Source organism: Leishmania braziliensis, chromosome 22 (assembly GCF_000002845.2).
Source record: "Leishmania braziliensis MHOM/BR/75/M2904 complete genome, chromosome 22".
NCBI classification, from domain to species: Eukaryota; Euglenozoa; class Kinetoplastea; order Trypanosomatida; family Trypanosomatidae; genus Leishmania; species Leishmania braziliensis.
In genome coordinates this window covers 285,806-309,333 of record NC_009314.2, presented here as the reverse complement: position 1 = coordinate 309,333, position 23,528 = coordinate 285,806, and the positions used below count along the sequence as shown (strand labels likewise).

Below are 23,528 nucleotides of genomic sequence, written 5' to 3'. Positions count from 1 at the left end.
AANNNNAGGACTGCCGTGATAGGCGGTGCACGAAAGAGAGAACGAGGCACGGGTGGGTGCACGCCGTGAACACACACCGCCTCCACACCATCGAGTGGTCACCCCGTATTTTGTTTGCTTCGTTGTGCCTGAGCTCCTCTCCCCCCCCCCCTCACCCCCACACGCACACACACGCACCGCTTCTGTGCCGCTGCCTCTGGTGAGGCCCCTCCCTCCTGTGAGCCTCGTGGGTGGAGTGCTGCGGTCAGCGACATACACACACGGGAAGGAACGATGTGATGGCGTCGAGATGGTGAACGCGGCTGATAAACAAGACAACATCGGAGTTGCGTGTGGGAGGAGGTGTGAAGCGTGCAGGGTGAGCATGGAGAAAGCATGGGGAGAGAGAGAGAGAGCGCACCGACATGGCGACGCTCGCAGCGCCTAAAGTGGACAGGCGACTTCCTCCGAAATCGTCTGCGAAGGTCCTTGCAAAGCCTCCGTTGTTGCCCGAAGAGAGCAAAAAGGGGGCCTGCACTCGGGTCTGACCGTGAACCACACACAGACATGCAGAACAATACGCACGCGCCCGCACAACACGAGTGGTAGCACACTCTCATGCGTCGTCGCCGTCCCTCCACCCTTTGCCCGTAGCGTTGGCACAGCCTCCCCCGTGCCTTTTGGTAAGCGTATTTTGCATGGGATGCGTGCGTGCGCGTGCGCCCGTGTTGGAGGGGCTTTTTTCTCTGCCGTAGAGTGTGAGAGAGAGGAGGCGGGAAACGTCTGGAGGGACGCCGTTGTATGGCGTCTTCATACACCCGCACAGACAGACAAAGACAGGCACAGGCCGGAGGCACAACAGTGCACGCTGCACAGAGTGAGAGGGGGAGGACAGAGGAAAGAAAACAAAATTGCGTAGCTGCACAGGCTCAACTGAGATTTTCCTGTGCAGCGCGCTCCTCGGCCACAACGAGCACGTCCGCAAGCAGACGCGTACAGCCAGCGGCCGCTGCACCGCGGCGGCGAGGACGTCGCCTAGGACGCACCGTCCGCCGTCGCATCCCGCCAGGCGCCTGGCGGACCCACCATGTCCCTCCTCGACCCCCCTCTTCGCGTGCGTGCTGCGCCACCGGCACCAGTCGGGCTCGGGTGGACGGCATGCCTCCATCCACGCGGGCAGCGGCCAGGGTCCTGCTCGAGAGCGGAAGCGGTGGCGGCCCAGGCACGTGCTGGGGGGCCCGGCAGGGAGGCCGACCAGCCGCGGGCAAGAGCTCTGCGAGACACGGTGCTCGACCTGCATGCCATGCCCCGCCCCCCAGTTGCCTCGAGCCGCGGCACCCCGCTACACCGCGCGGCCGGACGGAGGAGATGCCGCACACCTCGCACGCATGCGCTTTGGGGCTCGCTGCGGTGCATCTCGGCGCGCCCTGTGCGGACGTGGCACACCATGCCAGCCGTGCCTCACTGCTCCCGCATTTTCGGACCCTGGGGCCTCTTTCAGGGTGACGCTGCTGCCCGGGGAGAGGGGGAGGGGGGCTCGCTGCCTGCGTCCTGCTCTTCCGTCCGTGTCTTGGAGGCGTGTCTGGATGGCCGGCGCGCGCATGCCGCCCTCGCCTGAGTCCGCACGCCCTTGACGGGTGTGGGTGTGTCTGGCGGAAGAGGCCTGCGGAGGATGTGAGTAGTTTCATCCCTCAGCAAAGAAGGGGTGGTGCAGCTCGGGCATCGTGTAAGCTCCACGCTCAGCGGGTGCTCTGCACGTAAAAGTTGCAATCTCGGGTTGTTCCTCATGGAAGCGGGCATAGACACGATGAGCGTCTAATAAATCCATGATCCAGCGCGTAAGGTGCGGCTCAGCTCTGAGCCTGTTCAGCGCCGTGATGGTAGCGACATGATCTAGCGAGTCGAACGACAGGCGTGGCCCACAAGCAGTGGTCCTGCATTGGCACCTGGCTGGCGCTGGGCTGCTGTGTGGAAGAGCAAGTCCCCAGGCTTTACGATGGAGCGGCGAGGACGGAGACCAGACTACTGTGGCTGGGGTTCGTCGTACACACGGCCGCCCTGTCGCCACGAGACCATTTGCTCGAGTAACTTCGCATATTGCCGGTCAGCGCCACTGGGCGGTAGGACGCGGGATCGTCTTCAGGCGTGTGCGAACTCAGGAGGGGCGCAGCGAGCCCCTCTTTCCACGTAGAAGAGTCGCAGCCAGTGGCGACGCTCTGGTTGTAGATGCTCAGCGGCGCTCTCCTGCTGCGCAACGGGAGGGCTTTGATACGATCACAGTGGTTGTCGTCGATGCCTGGAGCGGAGCCACAGTGGACTTCGCGGAGTGCCACCTCGAGCTCATCCATTGTGAACGGTTGGAGGGGCTTGGAGCCGGGTCTCGGTGGGACACAAAGGGAGAAGAGGTGCCGGACGTCGCAGGGGCTTCTCTTGGTACATCCCCGTCAATATTTTGGCCTGCTCTCCCGCTGTGAGAGGTGACGGTTGCCTTGTCTCGTTGCCAGCGCACGCAGTGTGCGGGGCATGAACGGCCTGGATGTGTCCCCATCACTGACGGTCACTGGGGATGAGAGCGTTGCAGGACCGTACGCATTCTTCGAGGCTGGCTGTTTGGAGCGCTTTGGTGAACATATCCGAGAAAAGGCGTGCCTCGGGCGATGCTCAGGGCGCCTTATCGGGAGAGGCTTCCAGTCGCATCAGTTTTGACAACCAGAGCGGCTCATAGGCGTCTTTACCAGACGGGAGAGCTTTCCCGGGGGTCTTGGCTGTGGGCGCTGAGCGTTTCCTTATTCTTGAGCGGCGCTCAATGGCTGTGTGTATGTGTGGTCGGGCTGTGGTGGGTGTGGCCGCATGGACCGTTCGCCTTTCCTTCCTGGAGCGCTTTCGGGTTGTCGTGGTGATCGGAGTCAGCGCGGTGCTCTGAAGTTGGCGCGTCTTCGCTTCATTGTCGCTGCGGTAGGCATGGTCCTGGCGGAACGATTTGGCAACCAGGGCGCAGTACAGGTCCCAGTCTGCCTTGTAGAAAGAGCCTAACTGTGGGTGTCAGGCATCGCTGGCAGTACCGGGTCATATCCCTTCTCAAAGCGGGGAGTGAGCTTGATTACGCAGTGGCCACCCGGCGCCGTGGTGAAGGTCGGAGACGTCTCTGTGGCCCTGTCTGTGCGGCGCCATGCCGAGTAGTTGCCGTGGAGCCAATCATGCAGAATGGTCCCAACCCGGTTGGGGGGCCCTTTCGTGTCCCCCACATCGGGTGGTGCGAGTCGGCGTCCATTCCGATAACGTGAGGACTGCGTGCGACGCTGCTGGGCATCAGATCGAGAACTTCCCGTGTCACCACATCACTTCAGCTATGCAGCGGAACCAGAAGTGTATTCGTCGCGTAGGGTCAAGGCAGCAAAGTCAGGCCGTCCCTGCACCAACTTCGTCTTCAGGAGTGGGGGAGGGCCTACACCTGTACGTGTGTCCTGCTCCATCAGCGCGGAGACGCCAGCGCCATGCTTCTTTTCACTTGCTACACCGAAATGCTAAAGAACCCAGGAGGCCAAATTCCTTCCAGGTCTGTGTGTGTGTGTGTCGGCGAGGTGATGGAGTGTGTCTCTTGCACCGTAAGACTTATATCAAATATCTGCCAAGGAACAGCGCTGGACAGCACTGGCTGACGCCGCTCAGCCCATCGCTATCACACTGCACACAGCGCGGGCTAGGCCCAGGGTCACACTCAACGTCACCGCAGAGCAGCAAAGGCGAGTGGCAGTAGGCAGATGCGCATACTCGCTGGATCGCCGACACGGTGTGTGGTGAGCTGGTCCAACTGTGATCATGGCTGCGCATCTCTTCGGCACAGCGCCAGCCTACACCTCTCTGCCGGCGCCAAGAGCCCGCAACCGTGCCCGGAGGCAGGCGGCAGGCTCTTGGCTTCCCATAAAAAGCGGGTCACGGGGTCCTGAGGCCATGGTGAGGTTGACCGGCATCATCAGGGCGTGAAAAGATCATCGGAAAAGAAAAAACCCGCCGCTGAACTTTTCCTTCACCTTATTGGATGCATGTTTGGCAGGAATATGAGAACCACGGAATGCAAGCGAAACACAGAAAAGAGGTGCAGCACCAACACAGCCAGTTAGCTGCTCTCCTCCATTTCAGCACCTCTACATATGTGCGCATGCGCGTCGCGTATGAGGATGCCTGCTTGCTGTATATCACGGAGATTCCTCATTTATCTTGGCTAGATAACAACTTCCAGTAGAAGCGCTACCGGTGAATTGGCATTCAAAATCGAATTACATTGCATACAGGCGCGGTAGACGCAAGCGAGACGACCTCGTTGTAGTCATATGCACAGTTCAGAGAAGAACAGAGACATGTTGCCATAGAAAGTTGTCGACAACGCTGGAGGATGCTGATGGCGGCGCTTGCAGCGGCACGTAGGCTTATCCGCTTCATACCTCAGGTCGAAACCCCCCCCCTCTTCTCCTAAAGCGCGAATCGCACAAGTACCCGCCTAGCAAAAACCAGAGAGAAAGAGATGAGGAGATGGAGCAATGGATATTGCTGATGTGCACTTTCTTGCCCAGTTCATGAAAACAAGCGACACAATATTTGCATTAGAGAGTTGCTCTGACGCTAACGCACACAGATGTACTCATACATCTTTTTGATCATCACGAGATCTAGCGTTGTCACAATGGCGTTCGAAATGTTGTCAAGTGCTTCCCAGTTACCACATCTCACTGTAGGAGAAAAAAGTGAAAGAGCACCAACAAAGAGGAAAAGGTCAAGCAAGCAATGTACATGAGTATGCACGCAGCAAACCCATACAGTGAAAAGGAAAATGATTAACGAGGACTCGCAGGAAGCCCCTAAAGGCCATAAAAAACTGACAGTCTGCAATTCCCTTTGAAGAGGCTCCTGTGATTATAAGCCACTATGCGCTGTGCTTTGCTTCGGCACGACAGTGCTGCTTTGAGATGCGAGGCATGGTACAAGCGACAGAGAAGCTGCAAATATGGCCTAAAGCTGTTGGTTTATAGCTTTACAGCCATGCCGCCTGCTAACACATCACTGCATCATCCCTCAAGATCAGACCCGACGTGAGTGCCATGGGCGTCCATATCTTCACGATCCCTCCCATTTTCGCTGCTGTGGTTACTGCTGCTAGCCGCACCAGCAACCGCGCTGCCTGAGGGAGAGATTCGCGCAGCACTGCCGCTACGAAGGTGGTGATGCTTTTGCTTAGTACTTGATGTGCTCGGACTACATGATGGGGTCTCTTCTTGAACCTGGGAGCTGAATTCATTCATATTCGCACCATGCACAATCGGTGACTTTCGGCTTGTTGTCATTCTAAGATACTCGGCAGGTAGATACTTCTTGAAGAAGTCGTGCTGCGCTACAGCATCTAACGTTGGTCGATCCTCTGGTCTCAGCGACAAGAGCCACTTGCACAAGTTCTTCGCCTCAGGACTAACAGATGACGGCATTATGGAAACCTCTCCGTTGCGAATGCGAAACTCCAAGGCGTGAGGATCGGTGGTGGAGCCGAACGGAAAGTTCTGCGTCAAGAGGACGTACGCAATGCACCCCATCGACCAAATGTCGGCGCGAAACGCATCATAGGAGCCCCCGAAAACCTCCGGCGCTACGTATGCAAGAGTGCCTGTGAGTGTGTGCGCATATTCACTTGTACTTGCTTGGAAGTTGCTTTCCCTGTGGAGGCGGCTCAGGCCAAAATCAGAGATCTTCAAAACGCCATCTGTTCCTAGAAGGAGGTTCTCTGGCTTCAAGTCACGATGCGCAACCCCGTTACAATGGCATACACGCACCCCCGCTACCAGCTGAATCAACAGGGCTGCTACATCCTGCTCTGGCAGGGGCCGATCCATCCCTACGATGATGTCGCACAGATCACCACCCATGACAGGTTCCAGTATAATGTAGTAATTGTTCGTACTTTCCAGAATCTCAATGAGCTGAACAATGTTCTTGTGCTTCAAGCGCCGCAAAACGGAAATCTCAAGACGAACATCACTTTCAACCTGCTGGTTTGTTTTGGGTACTATCTTGGCCACAAACATACATCCTGTCGGAGTGTGGCGAACTCGTTTTACCTTGCTGTACGCACCTTCGCCTACTACATCAAGAATCTCATAGTCACCGACTCTCCGCATCACGAGCAACAGCTTGCGAGTGAAATCAAATAATCTGACTAATGAGCAATGTATATATATATATATATATATATATATAATATGTCCGTTGCGTCCAGTGAAACAAAGCAGTACAGGAGCACCAAGGGCTAATATAGCTGCATGTAATATAAGTTGCTGCAGCAATGGTTTGCCAAGCATTGGAGTTCACACTACAAAGAGGAGGAGTATCATTGTGAATGAGTCGGGATAGAAACAAAATAGCATGAATGCCAATAGACGGGTATGGGGAAACAGCAGAGACCCCGAGGAGAGAAGAAAGAGAGTAAAACAGCAATTAACCTCCAAACGTAAGGTTACCTTTGAAGAGGGTTTTCATCTCACTAAAATCGACTATGGCCTGCCTTCCAATGCGATCTAGACAGCTACCGTGACATCTACAAAGACGCTTCACAGAAGCGCTCGGAAAGATGCTCTTAATAAGAAGCCGGTTAGTCTTTTGACTTCACAGTAGCTTCTTCGTCTTAAAAGGATACAAGCATATGCAGAACCCGCAAACAGCGATACCGTGCAAACGGCACATCACAACCCCACTGAGAATGAGCGCCAAAAAAAAAAAAGCGAGTCAATATCCGCGGAGAAATGCTTGTTTTGAACTAAATGCAAAAAAAAAAGAGCTGACAGTTACGCAAAAGCGCTAGATAAAGAAATGCATACGAACGGGTAAAATTGCTATAAGCCGCTGGCGAAGTAAAGAGCTTGGCAGTCGCTTAGTCAAGTACCATCGTGTTCAAGACTCCACAACCACCACAAATGAACTCCAATTTCTTCACATCGACACCAATTGTCACAGCATTGATCACGTTGCATTGGCCACAACGAAGCTGCACTGTACGTTGGTTTTCTGTGCTATCTACAAGGGGAGCTGTGTTGAGGGTTGATCCAAGCTCCTGATAGCATCCACCACACAAAACTGCATCAGACTTCTTCGAGGGAAGCTTGTTAAAGGAATGACACACTTTGCACTCTACGAGGTCCTTGTGAGTGCTGTGGTTCGAGTGCGGTACTTTCTCCTTCAATGGCTCACGGCACTGTACACATTTCCAGTGCTTTAATGGGCTAGATGGCTTGATGTAGTTGACAAATGTGCAAGCGGGGCACTCCACAGGGACCATGTCAGCCGCACCTGCTGTAGGGGTCCCTGCACCGGCGGCGGCCTCTTGACGGTTGATCTCCTCTTGAAGCTGGCGAGCTAAAGCAGCATCGGCAGCCTCCTGCACCGATACCAGCGGCCCACTTCCCGTAGGCGCACAATCTGCACCATCTCCGGGGTTGTTGAGCTGTGCTTGAAGTTGACGCGCGAAGAGCTCATCTGACTGCTCCTGCTGCAGTTCGCTCGCTGTCTTTGAATGTTCCATTGATGTGGTGAGAAGGTACCGCAGAGAGAAGCACCTTGATAACAAAAGACTAGAGCTCTTCTCGCCCAGAAGTCGAAAGGCACAGTGGAGGAGAGAAGCGCAATAAGATTTGTGGAGTCTCCTTCGAGAACGTGCAGTACTTTGTGCTTTAGCACCAATATACGAAAAAGAACAGGAAAAGGCAATTACACATAGCGACGGATACATCCAGTAAACATATGGAGAGAAACGGAGATAATTTTGTTAATCATGAGATACATTCTTTCCTGTGAGAGAACATTTTGTCCTTCAAAAGTAATTGCGCTGCAGCCAACGCAAAAGGGAATTGCCATTCCACGAAAAAGCCGTCCCACCAACGAGACAAAGACTTATAGTATTAGTTGAAACCCGTTGGCATCAGATTTCCTCCATTGCTGCCTCACAGAGTTCACAGCCCACAGATAGAAACTAATGCATATCTTTCAAGACTACTGAAGGTGCAGGCACTCAAAAATGTTTTCCAACACGGACCTGCAACAACTCTGCTTTCCTCTCTGATCTCCTCCTTTCACTACCCTGAAAAGCTGCAGTTCCTCATTTCGCCGTGTCTGGCAGGCCCTGACACCTTTCGCACCAACCTCAGAGTAGTAAACCACAACATATCAGGCCCCACAAGAAAATCAAAGCAGTCCTGATTGTTCAGGTTGCACATTTCCCTCTGCAACCTGAACACCGCCTTTCCAACCAACAAGGCACTGAGTTCCAGCTAGTAGCCTTCTCGTTAACCTGCTCATTCTCTGCCACACAGCACGGGTTCAGCTCCCCTCAGCCCGGGGCTGCCACAGGCCCATCGCGTGGTGCGGCACAGCCGTAGGGCACACGCTACAGCAACACCCACCCAGTCATCCGAGCACGGCCTCCGCCTCAACCCCTGCCCACCCAGCCTCGCAGGTCGCCACCCGGTGCATCCCTCGGGTGGCGCAGGCTCCCCACCAGCAGGCAGCCAGAGCTCCAAAGTTAAAAGGTGTGCAGTGGCGTCATGCCGTTCCATACAGTCCCCTCCCTTTGGCCCCCACTGTGAAAACATTGTTCGCGATTAGGGCGCATTGCTGCGAACGGAGGGGGGGGGGGGGGGAACCACGCATATTTCTTTTGGCGGGTAACGTGCGTGTGTTATGCCCTACTTGCGTCTACCCGCCGCGAGGGCGCATCAGGAAGTGCTGTCAAGTTATTTTATGAGGAGTAAAAAAAGGAGGTTCCTTCCAAGGCGCTGTCAAGCACTGTGGCTGGTATTTCCTATTGACAAACTTTTTCATGTCACGGAGAGGACATGTTTCTGGAAACAGAAGAACATTGCGACAGTTGCTTTTTGTGAATGACGGATGTATCCGCATTGGACGCTTTGCTCCTCTCAAAAGATGTCTTCCGGTATATTCATGCTGCAGGGTGTTAGGAAAGCCAACATGTATCTGCTTCTCTGCAACCACTACGAACCCCCTCTATGCAAATGAAAAAAGAAAGACGTGCCAGTGAACTTTTTTTTTCGGTAGCATGTAACCTTTCAAGGCGTGAAGTCGCGCTCATCATAGCTCTCAGCCAAATTCAAAGAGCAGCAAAGGAAAAACCAGGCTACAATCAGCTCCCCCTTGTTAATGCCCTCGCAGTATTTTATGCCTCTTTTTTTCTCACTGCGTCACAGTATCGCCAATTCATGCGCATTTGTTTCGGAAACGTTTTTCTCATATTTAGTCCCTAACTTGCTCCACTCTTTTACGCTTGTTCACTATTATATATATATATTCACTTACAAACTGCGCCATTGATCCCCCAAAATAAGTGTAAAATGTTCAAAAAGAAGTGCACGACAAAGGAGGCACAATCAATCAGCAAAAGTGATGTGAAGAAGCTGAGGGCCGATGTTGTGGATGTCATTGGGAAAAATAGCGCGGACAAGTTCGATCTCGTTGTCCGCAAAAAAGATACGGTCACCAAACGGAAGTACCAATGTGGATCTGGATCATCGGTCTTTGTATACTCCGTCAATGAAGTACCTTTCTTTATCTCGATTGATCGACTAGGCAAAGAAGAGCACAATGTTATTACAGAAGCGAGGCCTTTCAGCTTTCTCATAGTTCCTACTATCTTCTTCTTTTTGCGGCTGCACCAGCTCCTGGCTGAGAAAGGCGATGAGTGGACAAGCGTTGTAAATGAAGTTGGCGTTGCTATTATTTGCCGCGGCCCGACTTCTCGATTTATCCTCAGCGGCGCACACTTGATGATGCCAGGAATTTTAAGCACTCGGAAAAAAACACCAGTTTCTGCCGGGGATGTTGCTCTCATTTATTCACTCGGTGTCGATGTCCCATACGCCATCGGAATCGTGACTAGCAGTATGGCAGCAAGGCAGGATACAGGCGTAGGTGTTTTTGTGGTCCAGTGCTTTCGTGACAGTCTCTGGCAGGAATTCGAGAATCGATTTATTACGAACTACAGCCTTTCCTCAGAATTATTTCTCATTCCATCTGAGTTTGAGGAAGACCAAGTTCGTGAAAAACTGTCTGAGATGGGCGTTGCAACTACGGAGAACGAAAACACGAATCATCATGTCTTCAACAATGAAGTCACCGAGGGGAACGAGGCGCCAGGTGTCGACTACACTGATATTTTTTCGGATGTAGACAGAGTGCTGAAGTTTTGTCTCTGCGAAGCAGTGAAGCAAGTATCACACTCGCTGCTTCCCATGCCAATGCAACAGTTCACGAGCATTGTGGTCCACTCGTACCCAAGAGACGGTGCCCACACTTCTGCAATTCAGTTCAAAGATACAAAATACAAAAAAGCACTGACATTTTTTCAAGGATTTCCGGATCTTCTAACCGTTGTCGAAACGAGTCCTTGTGTTTATTGCGTTACTCAAGTAACCAAATCGGCCGACTTGATGCGACAACACAATGCACTTTATGCTGATTTTCTCAGCACAGTACATATGGAAGGATGTAGGAAGGAAGCCCAGGAACTGCAAGCGAAGCTCCTTGCCGATGGAGCAGGTGTGTTCCGTCAGTGCATTGTCTCTGCCAGTGTTTTCTACGCTGCACCTCGTAGTCTGGACGACGATCTTATACGAATCTTGCTGCTAGGCGAGGAGCTGAACATACCTCGTGACAGTCTATTTCCCACAATAGAGCATGCTACTACAGGTACTGTTCCTATTTTCGAAAAAGCTCCTATTGATGATAGCGTTCTCCAAGAAATTTACACGCAGAAAACACTAGTTGACAATTTGAAAAACTACATAAAAGCACACAACCTGCTGGTTGTAAGCGACTCAGAGAAGGGTAAGCTACCCCGTGTAAAAATTGACGACGTGCTATCCATGATGTTCACCTTCAAGGCATATACCTCTGAGATGCCGTTGGATCAAGTTAAGCAAGGTATGCTACGTTTGTTCAGACTGAAGCACGAAATTGTTTTGCAAACTGTTGTGGAGGGCGCATCACTAGCTAGCGATAACTTGATTCCGAAGCGGCTGATCAAAAATGGACCACTTCCAAAGGTGAATCTGTGGTCGGAGAAGTCGACAAACAGTAAGTTAATTACAATTGTACAGAACCTTGAATCGTTTGGTTTTGATCTCGAGTTGCTTGCTGATCAATGGAAAAAACAGTTTTCTACGAGCTGTGGTGTAGTCGACCCGTCGACAAAGTTGAAAAATCTGAAGCCCGGGACGAAAATTCCATTCGAGATACATTTACAAGGAGACTTGAAACAGAAAGTCGCGGCTGCACTCCTGAAGGAAGCAAATTTACCACCATCGCAGCTCATTTGCAAGAAAAAATAAAAGCACTTTTTGAACTGATTTTTTTTTTCCCAACCACATCTGCCACGTATTTTTTTTTCCGTGTGATGATTCACGAGATTTGGCACTATTTATTCGCATACAGACACACACATATATAAGGCTTGCTCTGAAGTGAATTATTATCTTGGCGAAAAAAAAAAGTATCAATTGTATTTTTAGTATTTTAGTTTCACAGCTATAGAAGGCTTGATAAAACTACAAAGAAGTAGTCAAAAGGGGGCAAATGTGTGAACAACAGGGTCAACTATTAACATAAAATGCGCGCATTTTTTTCCCCCTTTTTGACCTAATCACCGAAAAAAAAAAAGATGAGATGGCGAGCCTTTTTTCGTTCTGTAGTACGAACCACGAGTCTAACGCTCAGCAGACTGCATGAAAGCAATCTTCATACGAAAAAAAAAAAAACGCTGTAGTTTTCTCTTTCGTTACTATGTGTCGGAATTTTATGGAGCAGCCCACTTGTTTCCACAACTTTATCATTCAACATTGCTCACACTTTTGTATTATCTCCCTCTCTTCATGGTTTCCAACCTCCGCGTCAGTGAATTATTCACCCTCATGCAAACGCTGCGGCGCTGCTAATATGTAAAAAAGAGAAGCCATACCTGCTGCGCGTTTGTATCTCATAACAGCATATAGAGGCAACAAACAAAGCATTTAGTCTCTATTTTTTTTTTTTTTCGAAGGGCCCGTGTGTTTTTTTTTTCAAGTTCTTAGTAATCGCTTAGTAGCGAGAATGAAAGCCTTCATCGCGGCCGCGACGGGGTTTGCCACCTCCAGCTGGTACAACAGCCTTTCTAGCTCATCCAACTGTGCCACGTCGAGGAGCCCATTCTCACAGTCTGAGTTTCGCTCTTTTGCCTTGATGGATGTCTATGACGAGTCCCATAACACGAAGGTGTTTCGATTTGCGTTACCGGAGGCGGATATGCCACTTAACCTTGAGGTAGCTAGCTGTCTTAGCTTGCGCTTTTTTGACAAGGACGGAAAGGAAGTTATTCGACCGTACACGCCACTTAACCGCAGTGATCAGCTTGGCTACTTCGATATTTTGGTGAAGAAGTACCAGGGCTCAAAAATGGGAACCCATTTGTTCTCAATGAAGAAGGGTGATACCATCGACATCAAGGGGCCCTGGGTGAAGCTGCCGATCAAGGCAAACCAATTCAAGGCAATTGGCATGATTGCCGGCGGCACGGGTATCACACCGATGTACCAGGTGGCGAGGCATGTGTTGCATGCACCTAAGAACAATACGGAAATTACCCTCATCTACGCAAATGAGCGTAAAGAGGACGTGCTGCTTGGCAACGAGCTGAACGAGCTAATGGAGACGTACCCACGCTTTTCGCCGTACTTTGTGCTTTCCAAGGCGCCCTCTGACTGGATGGGTGGTGTTGGCTTTGTCAACAGGGAAATGATCAAGTCTCTGATGCCTGCGCCGAACCGCGCCGGCGATTGCACCATTCTTGTCTGTGGTCCGCCGCCATTCATGGAAGCTATTTCGGGTGATAAAGACTTCAAAAGCAATCCCCCATCTCAGGGTGAGCTGAAGGGCTACCTGAAGGAGCTTGGCTACATGCCCAAGATGGTGTACAAGTTCTAGCTAGCGAAAGATGAAAAGAAGCTGAGGCGCAACGTCGAAGTCATCGATGCCTCTTTTCATGTGACGCAAGTGATGCCAGCTCAGATCAGAATACGATATAAGGAGGAAGGAACATATTGTACAAGAAAGCGAGCGGGCGTTGGCGCGGGTGTTGTGGTCTTCTGTGGTCTGGCAAAGAGAGAGGCAGAGCGAGAATGTAACCGCGCACCAAGTGCTGACAAAGATTTTGTCAGCGCTGGCTTGAGATGAAGAGCGGGTTAATAGGGGAGACGATCTGCGGCTGTATGTTTGTATGCGTGCGCAGCCCTATCTGCATTCATGAGGATTTATCGTTATTGCTGGTTTATCTAATGCACTGTAGACACCTTAGCCTTTTTTTTACTCTTCGAGTCTCTGTACACACGGCTATTCCACTCTTTCCCACATCCAGAGTGTGTGACAGATTTGTGGCCCATTAGGCTGCAAAAGGTGCATGATCATATAATACAACTTTGGAAATGGCCGTATGTGTGTCTTTCTCGTTGTTTCACTTCGCTTTCCGATTTCTCCACTAATGCGTACGATACTCTCTTTCACATCGAATCCCTTTTCTGCCTCTCTTCCCTTCCCCTTTCTCTGTACTTGGTACTTGCCGCCCTTTTTTTGCCTTTCGCTGCGTTGTGGACCATTTCCAGCGAGGAACGCTAAAAAAAAAAAGAAGGACAGTCCGAAAAAGATATGCGCTGAACCTCGCGTGGCAGGCGTCGATGAACCACGATTGTCTTTTTTTTTTCAGCCCCTCGATATTACGCTGTGAAACACACGAGAGGAATCCCGCACCCGCTGAAAGCTTACTGTCGCTTCACCGCTTGCCCCAGGTCTGTAGTGTTCGGAGGAAAATCGACACGACAAGAGTATTTTTGCTGCCTTTGATTTCTCGCCGCTTTTTTCGCGTGTACTTTGGGCACTTATGCGGCAGTCATATTCTGTACCCCCCCTGTTGCTCACTCAGCACACATATGTGATTGGTTTGGTGGTTCCACTCCTGCGCTTTTGCCGGAATAGCACCTCCAAGCTCTGACCTGTGGCCGCACACACTCGCATACGAGCAGTATGACGTGAACTGCACTGATCATGTCTCTTTCATTCTCCCGTTTACCTTCGCTCTTTTTTTTCGTCCTTTTGCATGAGCACAGTCCTGGTTACTGTACCTTCTATTTTGATGCACTCACCAAGAAGTGAACACTGCCTCCGTTGCTGTTTACCCGCACCAGCATCATTGCCACTTTAGTTTTTCTTGTTTTCCGCTTCGCTTGACTACTTTGCGACACAATTAGGGAGAAAACAAAAGAGCCTTTCCTTTAGTTTTAAAATCTATATATTTTTTTCCTTTTTGTTGTCTATACACAGAGCATGAATGCGCACAACTGTGCGAGTCAGAGCATTACATACACCTTCATTGAACTTCATCACGGAAAGCCGATCATATCACCTCCTACCATTTCACTGCTTGGTCTCTCGCTCTGATTTTCATACCATATTAGACGACCATGAAGGCTTTCATCGCTTCAGTTGTTGGTTTTGCTGGAGCCAGCATGTACCAGTCTGGGTCTGAAGTGCAGGCCTGGGGTAGCAAGCCGGCATTCTCGCAGGATAAGTTTCAGTCCTACAAGCTCATCCACGTTGAGGATGAATCGCATAACACAAAGCGCTTCCGCTTCGCCCTCGCATCGAGCAAGACGCGCCTGAAGATACCTGTGGCGTCTTGCATCACGCTGCGCTACACTGACGCCCAGGGACGCGAAGTTATGCGACCCTACACGCCCATCAACCTGGTAGAGGACGAGGGCCACTTCGACCTCGTCGTGAAGTGCTACCCGAATTCAAAGATGGGCTCGCACCTCTTCTCGCTCAAGGTCGGCGATTCCATCGACGTGAAAGGGCCGTGGCACACGTTCGACATGAAGCCGGGGCAATACAGCAAGATCGGCATGATCGCCGGTGGTACGGGTCTCACTCCCATGTTCCAAATTGTGAACAACACCCTGCACGCGCCAAACAACAAGACGAAAATCTCGCTTCTCTACTCAAACAGGACTGAGGGGGACATTCTGCTCGGTAAGGAGCTAGGCGCGCTGGCAAAGGAGTACCCCGGGAAGTTTGTCACCTACCACTGCCTGACGACGCCGCCGAGGCGCTGGACGGGCTACTCTGGCCACATCAGCAAGGCGATGATCCAGGAGACGATGCCGGGCCCGGATCACCGGGGTGACTCCTGTGTGTTGGTGTGTGGTCCACCACCCTTCATGAAGAGCATCTGCGGCGAGAAGGACTACAGCTGCTCTCCGCCCAAGCAAGGCCCGCTTGAGGGCTACCTCAAGGAGTTGGGCTACTCGGAGAGCGGCGTCTTCAAGTTCTGAGCCAGCACTCTACGTCTGCTTACGCACGAGCGTGCACGCACCAGCGCGCGCCGTGAAGCCCTGACCATGCCTTGACTGTGTGAGATGTGTGTCAAGGGGGAGGGGGGGAACAAGGAAAAAAAAGGACAAGGGCGAGGCGAGTCCGGGAAAGCCCGTGACAAGTGAGAGAAGAGACTGGGCGTGCACCTCTTTTTTTCTTCGTGTTCTCCGTTTGTGCTGTTTCACCTTCGCACGCCTCTCTTCGCTCTTTTTCTGCCTGTCGTGATGGGCACCTTGGCTATTTTCATGCTTTTCTAGCAGCGTCTACTGCTTGTATGCATGGGCCGTGCGTCCGTGCGTCTGCGGGTCTCGCTGAGAGGCTTTCGCCTCGCGTCTGAGTATCTTTTTTGTTGCTTCTCGTCGTTGGCATCTCTGGACCTCGTGTTCGTATGCGTGTGCTCAAGCGGCGTCTTCTCTCACCCACCTTTTCTCCTTTGGAAGGGAAAATAGTGAGTAAGAGAAGGGGAGCGCAGAATATATTTTCATATATACATGTGGGATTTATTGTCGTCTATTACAGTCGTACGTAGGCTGATGGGTTTATTTACCTCTTTTATACATCCTGATGACGGGGGGCACCTCAGTGTGTGGCATCGGTGCCCGCTACCTCCCTCTCCGGGGTAGCCAGGCAGCCCCTATCCCTGCCAACGCCGGGCCACTTCTGGCGCTGACGGGGCCAAGGACCTGCGACGCGGGGAGGCCGGAGCGGTGCATCGCTGCGGATGTCGGCGGTCCAGTCCCTGGATGGCGTCCTGTCGGAGCGACCTGCGACACCGAACACGTTTGTACCATCTACGTGATGGGCTGAGTGTCAGTGTGACTCGATCGTGTCTCACGCGGCCCTCGCTGCCTGCTGGTGGGGAGCCTGCGCCACCCGAGGGATGCACCGGGTGGCGACCTGCGAGGCTGAGTGGGCAGGGGTTGAGGCGGAGGCCGTGCTCCGATGACTGGGTGGGTGTTGCTGTAGCGTGTGCCCTACGGCTGTGCCGCACCACGCGATGGGCCTGTGGCAGCCCCGGGCTGAGGGGAGCTGAACCCGTGCTGTGTGGCAGAGAATGGACACGTTGGCAAAAAAAAGCATTACTTACTGTGCTTGAAATATCCAAGAAGTGATGAGCGAGGAGACAGACATATATACAGACATATATATGTATATATATGCATGTATATGTATGTATATATGTATATATGCATGTATATGTATGTATATGTAAAGCATGATGGGAAGCGACTCTGCACCTCTCGCACGTGTTTTCAAGCCATAAAAGTGTCTATGAACAGAAAAAAACGAAAGGGTATGAGCGGCGGGAAACATACCACCGCGCGTAACTGGTGCACATACCTATCGAGAAGCACGTGCGCACAAATGATACTTGTGGCCACCAGGACGCATTGCTTCGGTGATTCTCTGGTGAGGGGGGTGGGTGGTTAAGAGGTGATCCAGAACTCATCCAGCGACTGCCCACCATAGTGCAGCGATATTTGTCTTGTGTCGCAGTGGATGACCACCATCTTTTAAAGAGAGGAGGCAAGCAAGCAAAGGCTTTCCTGAAGGCTTTAGCATTCTGTCATGCTTTGGTTTCCTCTCCTCCCTTTTTTTTTGGCTGTGTTGCGTGTCTGCCCTCTCGTGTACGCTTGGCGGGAGAGGCAAGAGGCGTATGCCTTAAAAAAACAACAAAAAGACAATAAACGGAACACGCCGTTTTTGCTTCGTTTTTTTTTTTTTTGGTTTTCCCCTTCTTCCCTTTCGCTGTTGTATCGCACGTTGGCGGTGTCAAAAGGCACACCCGTTTCGAGGGTGTTCCGCCCTCCTCAGCGCTTCTCACAGCTTGCCACTTTAGGAATTATGCTGCAGGCAACATTGGTTACCCGGCTTTTCTCGAAGCCCATCGCTCAGGGGTACGTGGCGCAGCTGCCAAGGCCGCTGCCGGGGTCGAAGGGGCGTTCCTGGATGCGGGCGATGGATGCCAACAGTGACGTGCGCGACTTCTACACCGCAGACGAGGAGCGCTACAACGCATGGTACAGGGAGACGTACGGTATTGAGGACCTCTCGGACGGGTCGGCTGCGTCTGGAGCTGCATCAAACCGACTCCTGGACGACACCCGCAACATGCAGCAAGCGGCAGAGGAGTACGACTTGCAAGGTATAAGGGAGGAACTCGAATTCTGGGGTGACGAATTCCAGCACATTACTCAGCTCCGATAAAGAGACGAGCAGCGACATATCAGAAGAGGGGGGGGGGGGAGGTGGGAGACGGAAAAGGCTGCAGTCTGCTTCTCTCTTCTGCGCACTTTCTTTTGTTTCGTGGCTGCATGACCCTCGAAGAAGCCAAGGGGAGTGGGTGTGCGTGCGTTGACATGACGCACTGCCTTCCTATGTTACTTTTTCTTTCTGCATGTCTCGTTGAATCTCTGGAGATGAAGCAGTGCGGAGACCTGTACCAAAGCCACCGCTGCTAGCTGCTGCTCTTTTATTTTTTTCATCCGCATTGGAGTGAGGTTATGCTTGTTGATGGAGCTTCGCCAGGACGGTTATGTGGTCTCCTGATCATATCGCGAGGTCGATCTACGCATGAGGGGGAGGGGAAGGGAGGCGGCAAAACGATGGCGAGAGTCGTTGGCACTCCTCCTCTGCCGACTCCCCCCTCTGGGTCTCTGTACCCCTTTTTCTTACCCTAAGGGATGCTGTCGCGCGCGTCGTTCCCATCCTTAGCGCTGTACTCTCTCCTTACCCCACGTTCCCTTCTGATCTCAGCGGTGCTTCGCTCCGACACACCAATACCCACCCACAAAAAGGAGGGTGTTTCAGATTCCTTGCGTATTGGGGGGGGGTTCTCAGCGAGGGACAGTATAAGAGGGAGCTACTGAAGCGTAAGGGGATTTGCGTCTCCATAGAAGGAGACCGATCAGAGCAAGAACAACACAAAATGCATTATAGAAATGTATCAAGCGTAGGCATCAAGTGGGTGATGTATGCAGCCGTAAAAAAACACCCCAAAGGGGGCTGCCCATTGCCCAAGATGGAGAAAATGCATACAAGAGGCATTAAAATGAGTCGGACGAGTGGCGGCAACTCTGGGACAGAAGTAACGAACCACCACCACCCTCTTCGGCTCTGCGACTCGAGAGGAGGGCACTAGAGAGGCGAAGCTATTTCGCCGCGCTTCAACCCTCCTTCCCTGCAAGTCTCCGGCACGAAGAATATTTCCATGCCTTTGATGGCGTTTTTTTCCCTCTCCTTCTCTCGCTTGCTATCCTCGTGATTTTTCCTCTTGCCACTCTTTTCTTTACCTTTTCTCATCTATCTGACTCCCTCGATTTGCTTCTTCCGCGTCACGCCAATCATGTGCCCATACCCCCCACCCACCCATACATACACGCCCATCCAACGCCATTCGACCGATTTCAGTCCCACAACATCAACACTGCCCGCTAAAAAAAAAGCAAAAGAGTAACCCTTCCTCCATCCTCCCCTCTATTCCTCCATCCTCCCCAAACAGCGAACACAACAGCAGCAAAAGCAACGGCGACGAGCACACAGCGGACCTATTAGCGACTACCAAGTAAGCAACGTGCGCTCGTCCGCTCGTACCATCACGAACAACAACGACTACTGCTGCTTGTTCTCTCCCCTCCCCCCTCCTCTGTCTTTCTCCTACCCTCAGTGTTTCAATACGAACAGGCAGCACGAAACGGGGAAGACGAATTCCGGCAAGGGGGATACAGAAGAGCTGAAAGCGAGCAAGACTAAATTGCCATAACCACATTCATCACACAGCCAAACAAACAAACAAACAACAGCAACAAAAGGATACAACACACTCAACGTAGAAGGACGGGTGTATAGCACACGTGTTCCACATCAGGCAAACAACTCTTTCCCCCCTCTACCCCCCCTTTCAGTCTTTTTGAGCCCGAAAGAAAAGCGGACGACTTCAGTAAGCGAGACAGAGCGAAAAAGAAAGAGGAAACAGAAACCCAGGGAACATCTTCGGTCGTTGGTATATACATGCATGTATGTATATATCTACTCATTTTTGTTTCGGATCTCCTGTTTCCCTCTTTACTGTCCTTTCCTCTTTTTTTTTCTCCCCACCTCTCTCGTTCGTCCTCGTTCCTCACATAGGCGCTCCCCTCCTTTTTCTGTTCTCTCCTCCACCACTAACATTACCCCTCTTGCTCTCCAGTGACACCATACTCAACCAGCATTTGTCTGCCCAACTCTCTTTTGCCCTCTCTCTTTGTGCGTACAGTTGTTGTTATATATATATATATATATTTTAATCTCTCTCTATATATATTTTTTTCCATTTTGTATCCCTTTCTTTACCAAGCTGTTGTTTTTTTTTTTTTCTTCTGTCACCTTCGTCCTCATTTCTTTGCCTCCCTCTTTCCTCTCAACTTCTCACTCTGCTTTTATCGCTTTGTCTCTTCGTTTTTTTCTTTTCTTTTCCTTTTTTCGTGTGTGCGCGGGTGGTAGGACGAGCTCTCTCACGCCCTTCTTCCTCCCTTTAGCAGAGCAACACTCCAGCACGCCAACTGAAGAAAAAGTCATAGGCGCGCGCGCGTGTAGCACAGTTGAACGCACACCCTCCTGTACGGCGGTCGTTTTGAGGCAAAGACAGACTGGAAGAGAAACACTCATTGACGATCAAAGCTGGAGGATTGCAGGAGGAGAGAAACGTAGCAGACCATTAGTATATATATATATATATATATATATATATATTCCTCTCGGTGAAGCTGACCGTCTGTGTTCAGCTGCTTGCGCGTGTGTTGATGTCAAACTATCAACCACCACCGTCCCCACCAGTTCCATCTTCTTACTTCTCTACATTAGCCACTCCTTTCCCTCGACTGCTCTGTCCACCTCTCTGGGACTCTGTCTCGCTCTTCTGAGGCTATCTTTGTGTTTTGCTTCACTGCCTCTTCCCTCTATCTTCCCCTTAGCCTATCTCTTTTATTTAGCCTTCACATTTATTTTTTAGTCTCCGCGCGCGCGTGTGTGTGTGTGTCTGTGTGGACTTTGTGCCGTTTTTTTTTTATTTTGCGTTGTGATTCACATCTGTTGCGCGCTTTTCTTGTCTGTTGCTTGTATTTCTTTCCCCTTTAAAAAAAAAATTGGGCCCTCGTATGGGACCCTCTCTCCTTCGCTTCTTCTCCCTTCTCCTGCACGCTCCCTATTCCACGACTTGATCAACAACCACGACCATAACACTGTCACATCAGCTGAGCACAAAGGCCCTTTCCTTTCCCCAGCCTCGTCACCAGTGAGCCTCAAGCTTGTTTTGGAGGTCTTTGGTTTCTCCATCCTCCTCTTTTTCATCCTTCCCCTCCTTTCCATTGACTCTATCTCGTCGTTCTTCTCATCCTTCTTCGCCACCACCTTCGTTCCAGTTCTCTGTGCAATACGTGTTTTCCCCCTCTTCCCCCCCCCTTTTACTATTCTTTTATTCGCTCCCTTCGCTCCCTCCCTCTCTCTCTCGCTGTTTTTGTGGTTCACTGTTTTCAAATTGGTGCCGACAACTGCTGCTACTACTCCCCTGTCTTTCCCTGTTCGCCACTCTCTTTTTCTCTTTGCCTCGCTTGTTTACCCCCTCCGCTTTTACCTCTTCGTCTTTTCCACGTTTGCTCTTTTCCTCCTCGCTTTTTTTTTTTGCGTTTTCATTCTTCATTCTTCGTGTCCGTCTCCGCTGCCGTGTGCCTCTCTTCATCTGCGTTTGCCTTTTATTGTTGTTTCCCATCTTCCCTTGTCTTTTTTTTTTTATTATCTGTTTCACCTGCTCATTGCCTCTAGGGTTGAGGTGCCATATTGTGTGTGTGTGTGTGTGTGTGCGTGTGCGCGTGTTTGTTGTGTCGTCGATTTTTCTTCGTATTCCCGCTTTTCGCCTCCTCTCCCTCTGTTTGCTTGTCTGACTTCTCACTTGACGCGATTCCTTTTCTCTGCAAGCCACTTGTTTTCTCGTTTCGATTGCTTGCTTTGTGCCCCTCATTACATCCACGTCTCTAAATACATGTAGAGTAGAATATCCCTTAACCTTTTCTTGCTTTCGCCGTCTTCATTCTCTCTTGCGTGTTCGTCGCCTTTTTCTTCGACCGCTTCGGTGTGGGGGCTCTCCCTTTCGATCCCCCTGACTGATTTTTTCTCTCCCTTTCTAGCTGCATATACGCCCAGATACCCATACACATCTACATATCGATATACGTGTACGTTTGTGTGCGGGCATCCGTTCTGTCTTTTCTACTCCCTCCCCATTTCTTCGTCCATCATTCGTATCTCCTGTGATTAGTATTATTATTTTGTTTCTTCGCCTGCTCTTCTGTTCACTTTTCCCTTTCCCTTTCCGAAGTCATTCTAGCACGAACTGGCTTTCGCCGAAGCATCCAGAGCACCAGAGGGAGGGGGGTGGGGCGAACCCTGTTTCACTTTTGCTTGGTAGCTTTTTTTTCTCTTTCTAGAGAAGCTAGAAAAATAATATTTGCCACCGCCACCGTCGCACATAACGTTGTACATACTTCAGGTCTTCGTCGTCGTAGTCCTCAAGCACTGTGTTTCTTTGCTCCTTCTTGCCTGCTGCTTTGTTCTTTTCATTTTCTCCTTTCTCCCATTTCCGCGTACTTTCTCACCTCTTCCACTTTTTTTTTCTTAAATGAAACTGTGCGCGCTGACGCACAGTGGCCCCCCGTTATTTCTTTCTTGGGGATCTCTCCCGTTCTCTTGCCGCGTTCTTCTTTTTTTTTTTGTTTTCAGTCTCGACCTCGTGGTTTTCTTCCCATTTTGTTTGTGCAGAATTCTGCGCGTGCTTTCTTGTACCTCATTTCTATTCTGTCTTGTGTGCTCTCCCCTCTTTCTCTTGTGCGTGTGTCTCTCTCCGCGAGTATACCGTCTCTCTCTCTCTCTTTCCCTGTGTGTGCTTGTTGTATCGGTTCTATTTTCGTTTGTTCTCTTACCGAGCAGCGCAAGCAGCAGAAAAAGAAAAAACAAACAAAAAAGAGCCGAAAAGGAAAAGAGTGAAAATCAGACGCACGTATCGAGAGGAAGGAGCGCACTGGCTCTCCTAACGTACAAGACAAGGAATCACACGACCACAATTGAAGAGCAGCCACAAAGGCGACAGACCATCGTTACCCAAGTACACATACCTAAACGACTGTTTCTACCTTTTTCTTTTCTCTTCCACTTCCCCATCACGTTGCGGAAGCGGAGAGAGAGAGCGAGCGAGCGAGCGGAAAAAGAAAAGGTCGCTCTGCAAGCACTGGGGTAGGTGAGTAAAAAGGCAGAGCGTCTCAATCGACGAACGAACGGGCGGATTACGGAAAAACAAAACAAAGAAAGACACAGGTGGGGTGTGCTCTACGTGGTAGCCAACACCACACCACTAGCGAGGCGGCAACGTGCGCACACACAGACACAAGAAGCACACACCCCTGTCTTCGTGTGTTTTTGGTAGTTTTTTCGTGTTTGTCCCCACGTCACCTCCCCTCCCTTCCCTCCCCTCCCCTCCCTCTCTCTCTCTGTGTGTGTGTTTTTTTTTTTCGCCACCCTCTTTTTTTCCCCTTGTCCGCGTCTGAGTCTCGTTGGGTTTTCTTTTTTTTTCAACCCGCTGTCAGTCTTTTGTGCTTCATTTTTTCCTCCTTTCTTGTGAGTCGCACGCACGGACACCTAAGCGCCCCCAGTCGCTATATATATTTTTTGTCTTTCCCGCATTTCGCCATATCTTTTCTTTGTTTGTTTGTATTTTTTCCTTTTCTTTTCCTCTCCGCACTCAACTACGCACTTGTGTCCCCTTCTCCCATTTCACCACGCTCCTTCTCGCTTCACTTCCGCCCCGTCTGCCCTCATCTCCTTTTGCTTCTCAGCACCCTCCCCCCCTCTCCCCCTCCCACACGCACGTCATCTTCTGCCCACCGCTCAAACACCACAGGAAAACGGGGAGCAGTCGAGGAGGCAAGCAGCCACAGGCGCACGTTTTTACCAGCACCCATCACCAGCGTTATTACTCCACACACACACACACAACAACAACAAAAAAAAAAACGTACATTTTAGGCAAGAAAGAGTCGTCATCCGCGTACTCTCCTGCATCATATCGAGCGAAACAG

General features: G+C 51.1%; 6 protein-coding genes across 6 annotated transcripts; 4 read left to right on the top strand and 2 right to left on the bottom strand.

The window, feature by feature from the left end:
- Positions 1–5,042: 5,042 nt before the first annotated feature.
- On the bottom strand, positions 5,043–6,323 carry LBRM_22_0750 (putative protein kinase; the record flags this gene model as incomplete). Its single annotated transcript, XM_001564944.2, has 1 exon — positions 5,043–6,323. One exon carries the CDS (start codon positions 6,321–6,323, stop codon positions 5,043–5,045), a length of 1,281 nt encoding a protein of 426 aa, XP_001564994.2.
- A 569-nt stretch (positions 6,324–6,892) lies between these two features.
- Positions 6,893–7,540, bottom strand: LBRM_22_0740 (conserved hypothetical protein; the record flags this gene model as incomplete). The annotated part of the gene is made up of 1 exon (XM_001564943.1): positions 6,893–7,540. The coding sequence occupies one exon, from the start codon at positions 7,538–7,540 to the stop codon at positions 6,893–6,895; it is 648 nt and encodes a 215-aa protein (XP_001564993.1).
- A 1,822-nt stretch (positions 7,541–9,362) lies between these two features.
- On the top strand, positions 9,363–11,357 carry LBRM_22_0730 (conserved hypothetical protein; the record flags this gene model as incomplete). The annotated part of the gene is made up of 1 exon (XM_001564942.2): positions 9,363–11,357. One exon carries the CDS (start codon positions 9,363–9,365, stop codon positions 11,355–11,357), a length of 1,995 nt encoding a protein of 664 aa, XP_001564992.2.
- Positions 11,358–12,243: 886 nt separating this feature from the next.
- On the top strand, positions 12,244–12,984 carry LBRM_22_0720 (putative NADH-cytochrome b5 reductase; the record flags this gene model as incomplete). Its single annotated transcript, XM_001564941.1, has 1 exon — positions 12,244–12,984. One exon carries the CDS (start codon positions 12,244–12,246, stop codon positions 12,982–12,984), a length of 741 nt encoding a protein of 246 aa, XP_001564991.1.
- A 1,529-nt stretch (positions 12,985–14,513) lies between these two features.
- On the top strand, positions 14,514–15,383 carry LBRM_22_0710 (putative NADH-cytochrome b5 reductase; the record flags this gene model as incomplete). The annotated part of the gene is made up of 1 exon (XM_001564940.1): positions 14,514–15,383. One exon carries the CDS (start codon positions 14,514–14,516, stop codon positions 15,381–15,383), a length of 870 nt encoding a protein of 289 aa, XP_001564990.1.
- A 1,609-nt stretch (positions 15,384–16,992) lies between these two features.
- LBRM_22_0700 (conserved hypothetical protein) lies at positions 16,993–17,631 on the top strand (the record flags this gene model as incomplete). The annotated part of the gene is made up of 1 exon (XM_001564939.1): positions 16,993–17,631. One exon carries the CDS (start codon positions 16,993–16,995, stop codon positions 17,629–17,631), a length of 639 nt encoding a protein of 212 aa, XP_001564989.1.
- Between the last annotated feature and the right edge of the window lie 5,897 nt (positions 17,632–23,528).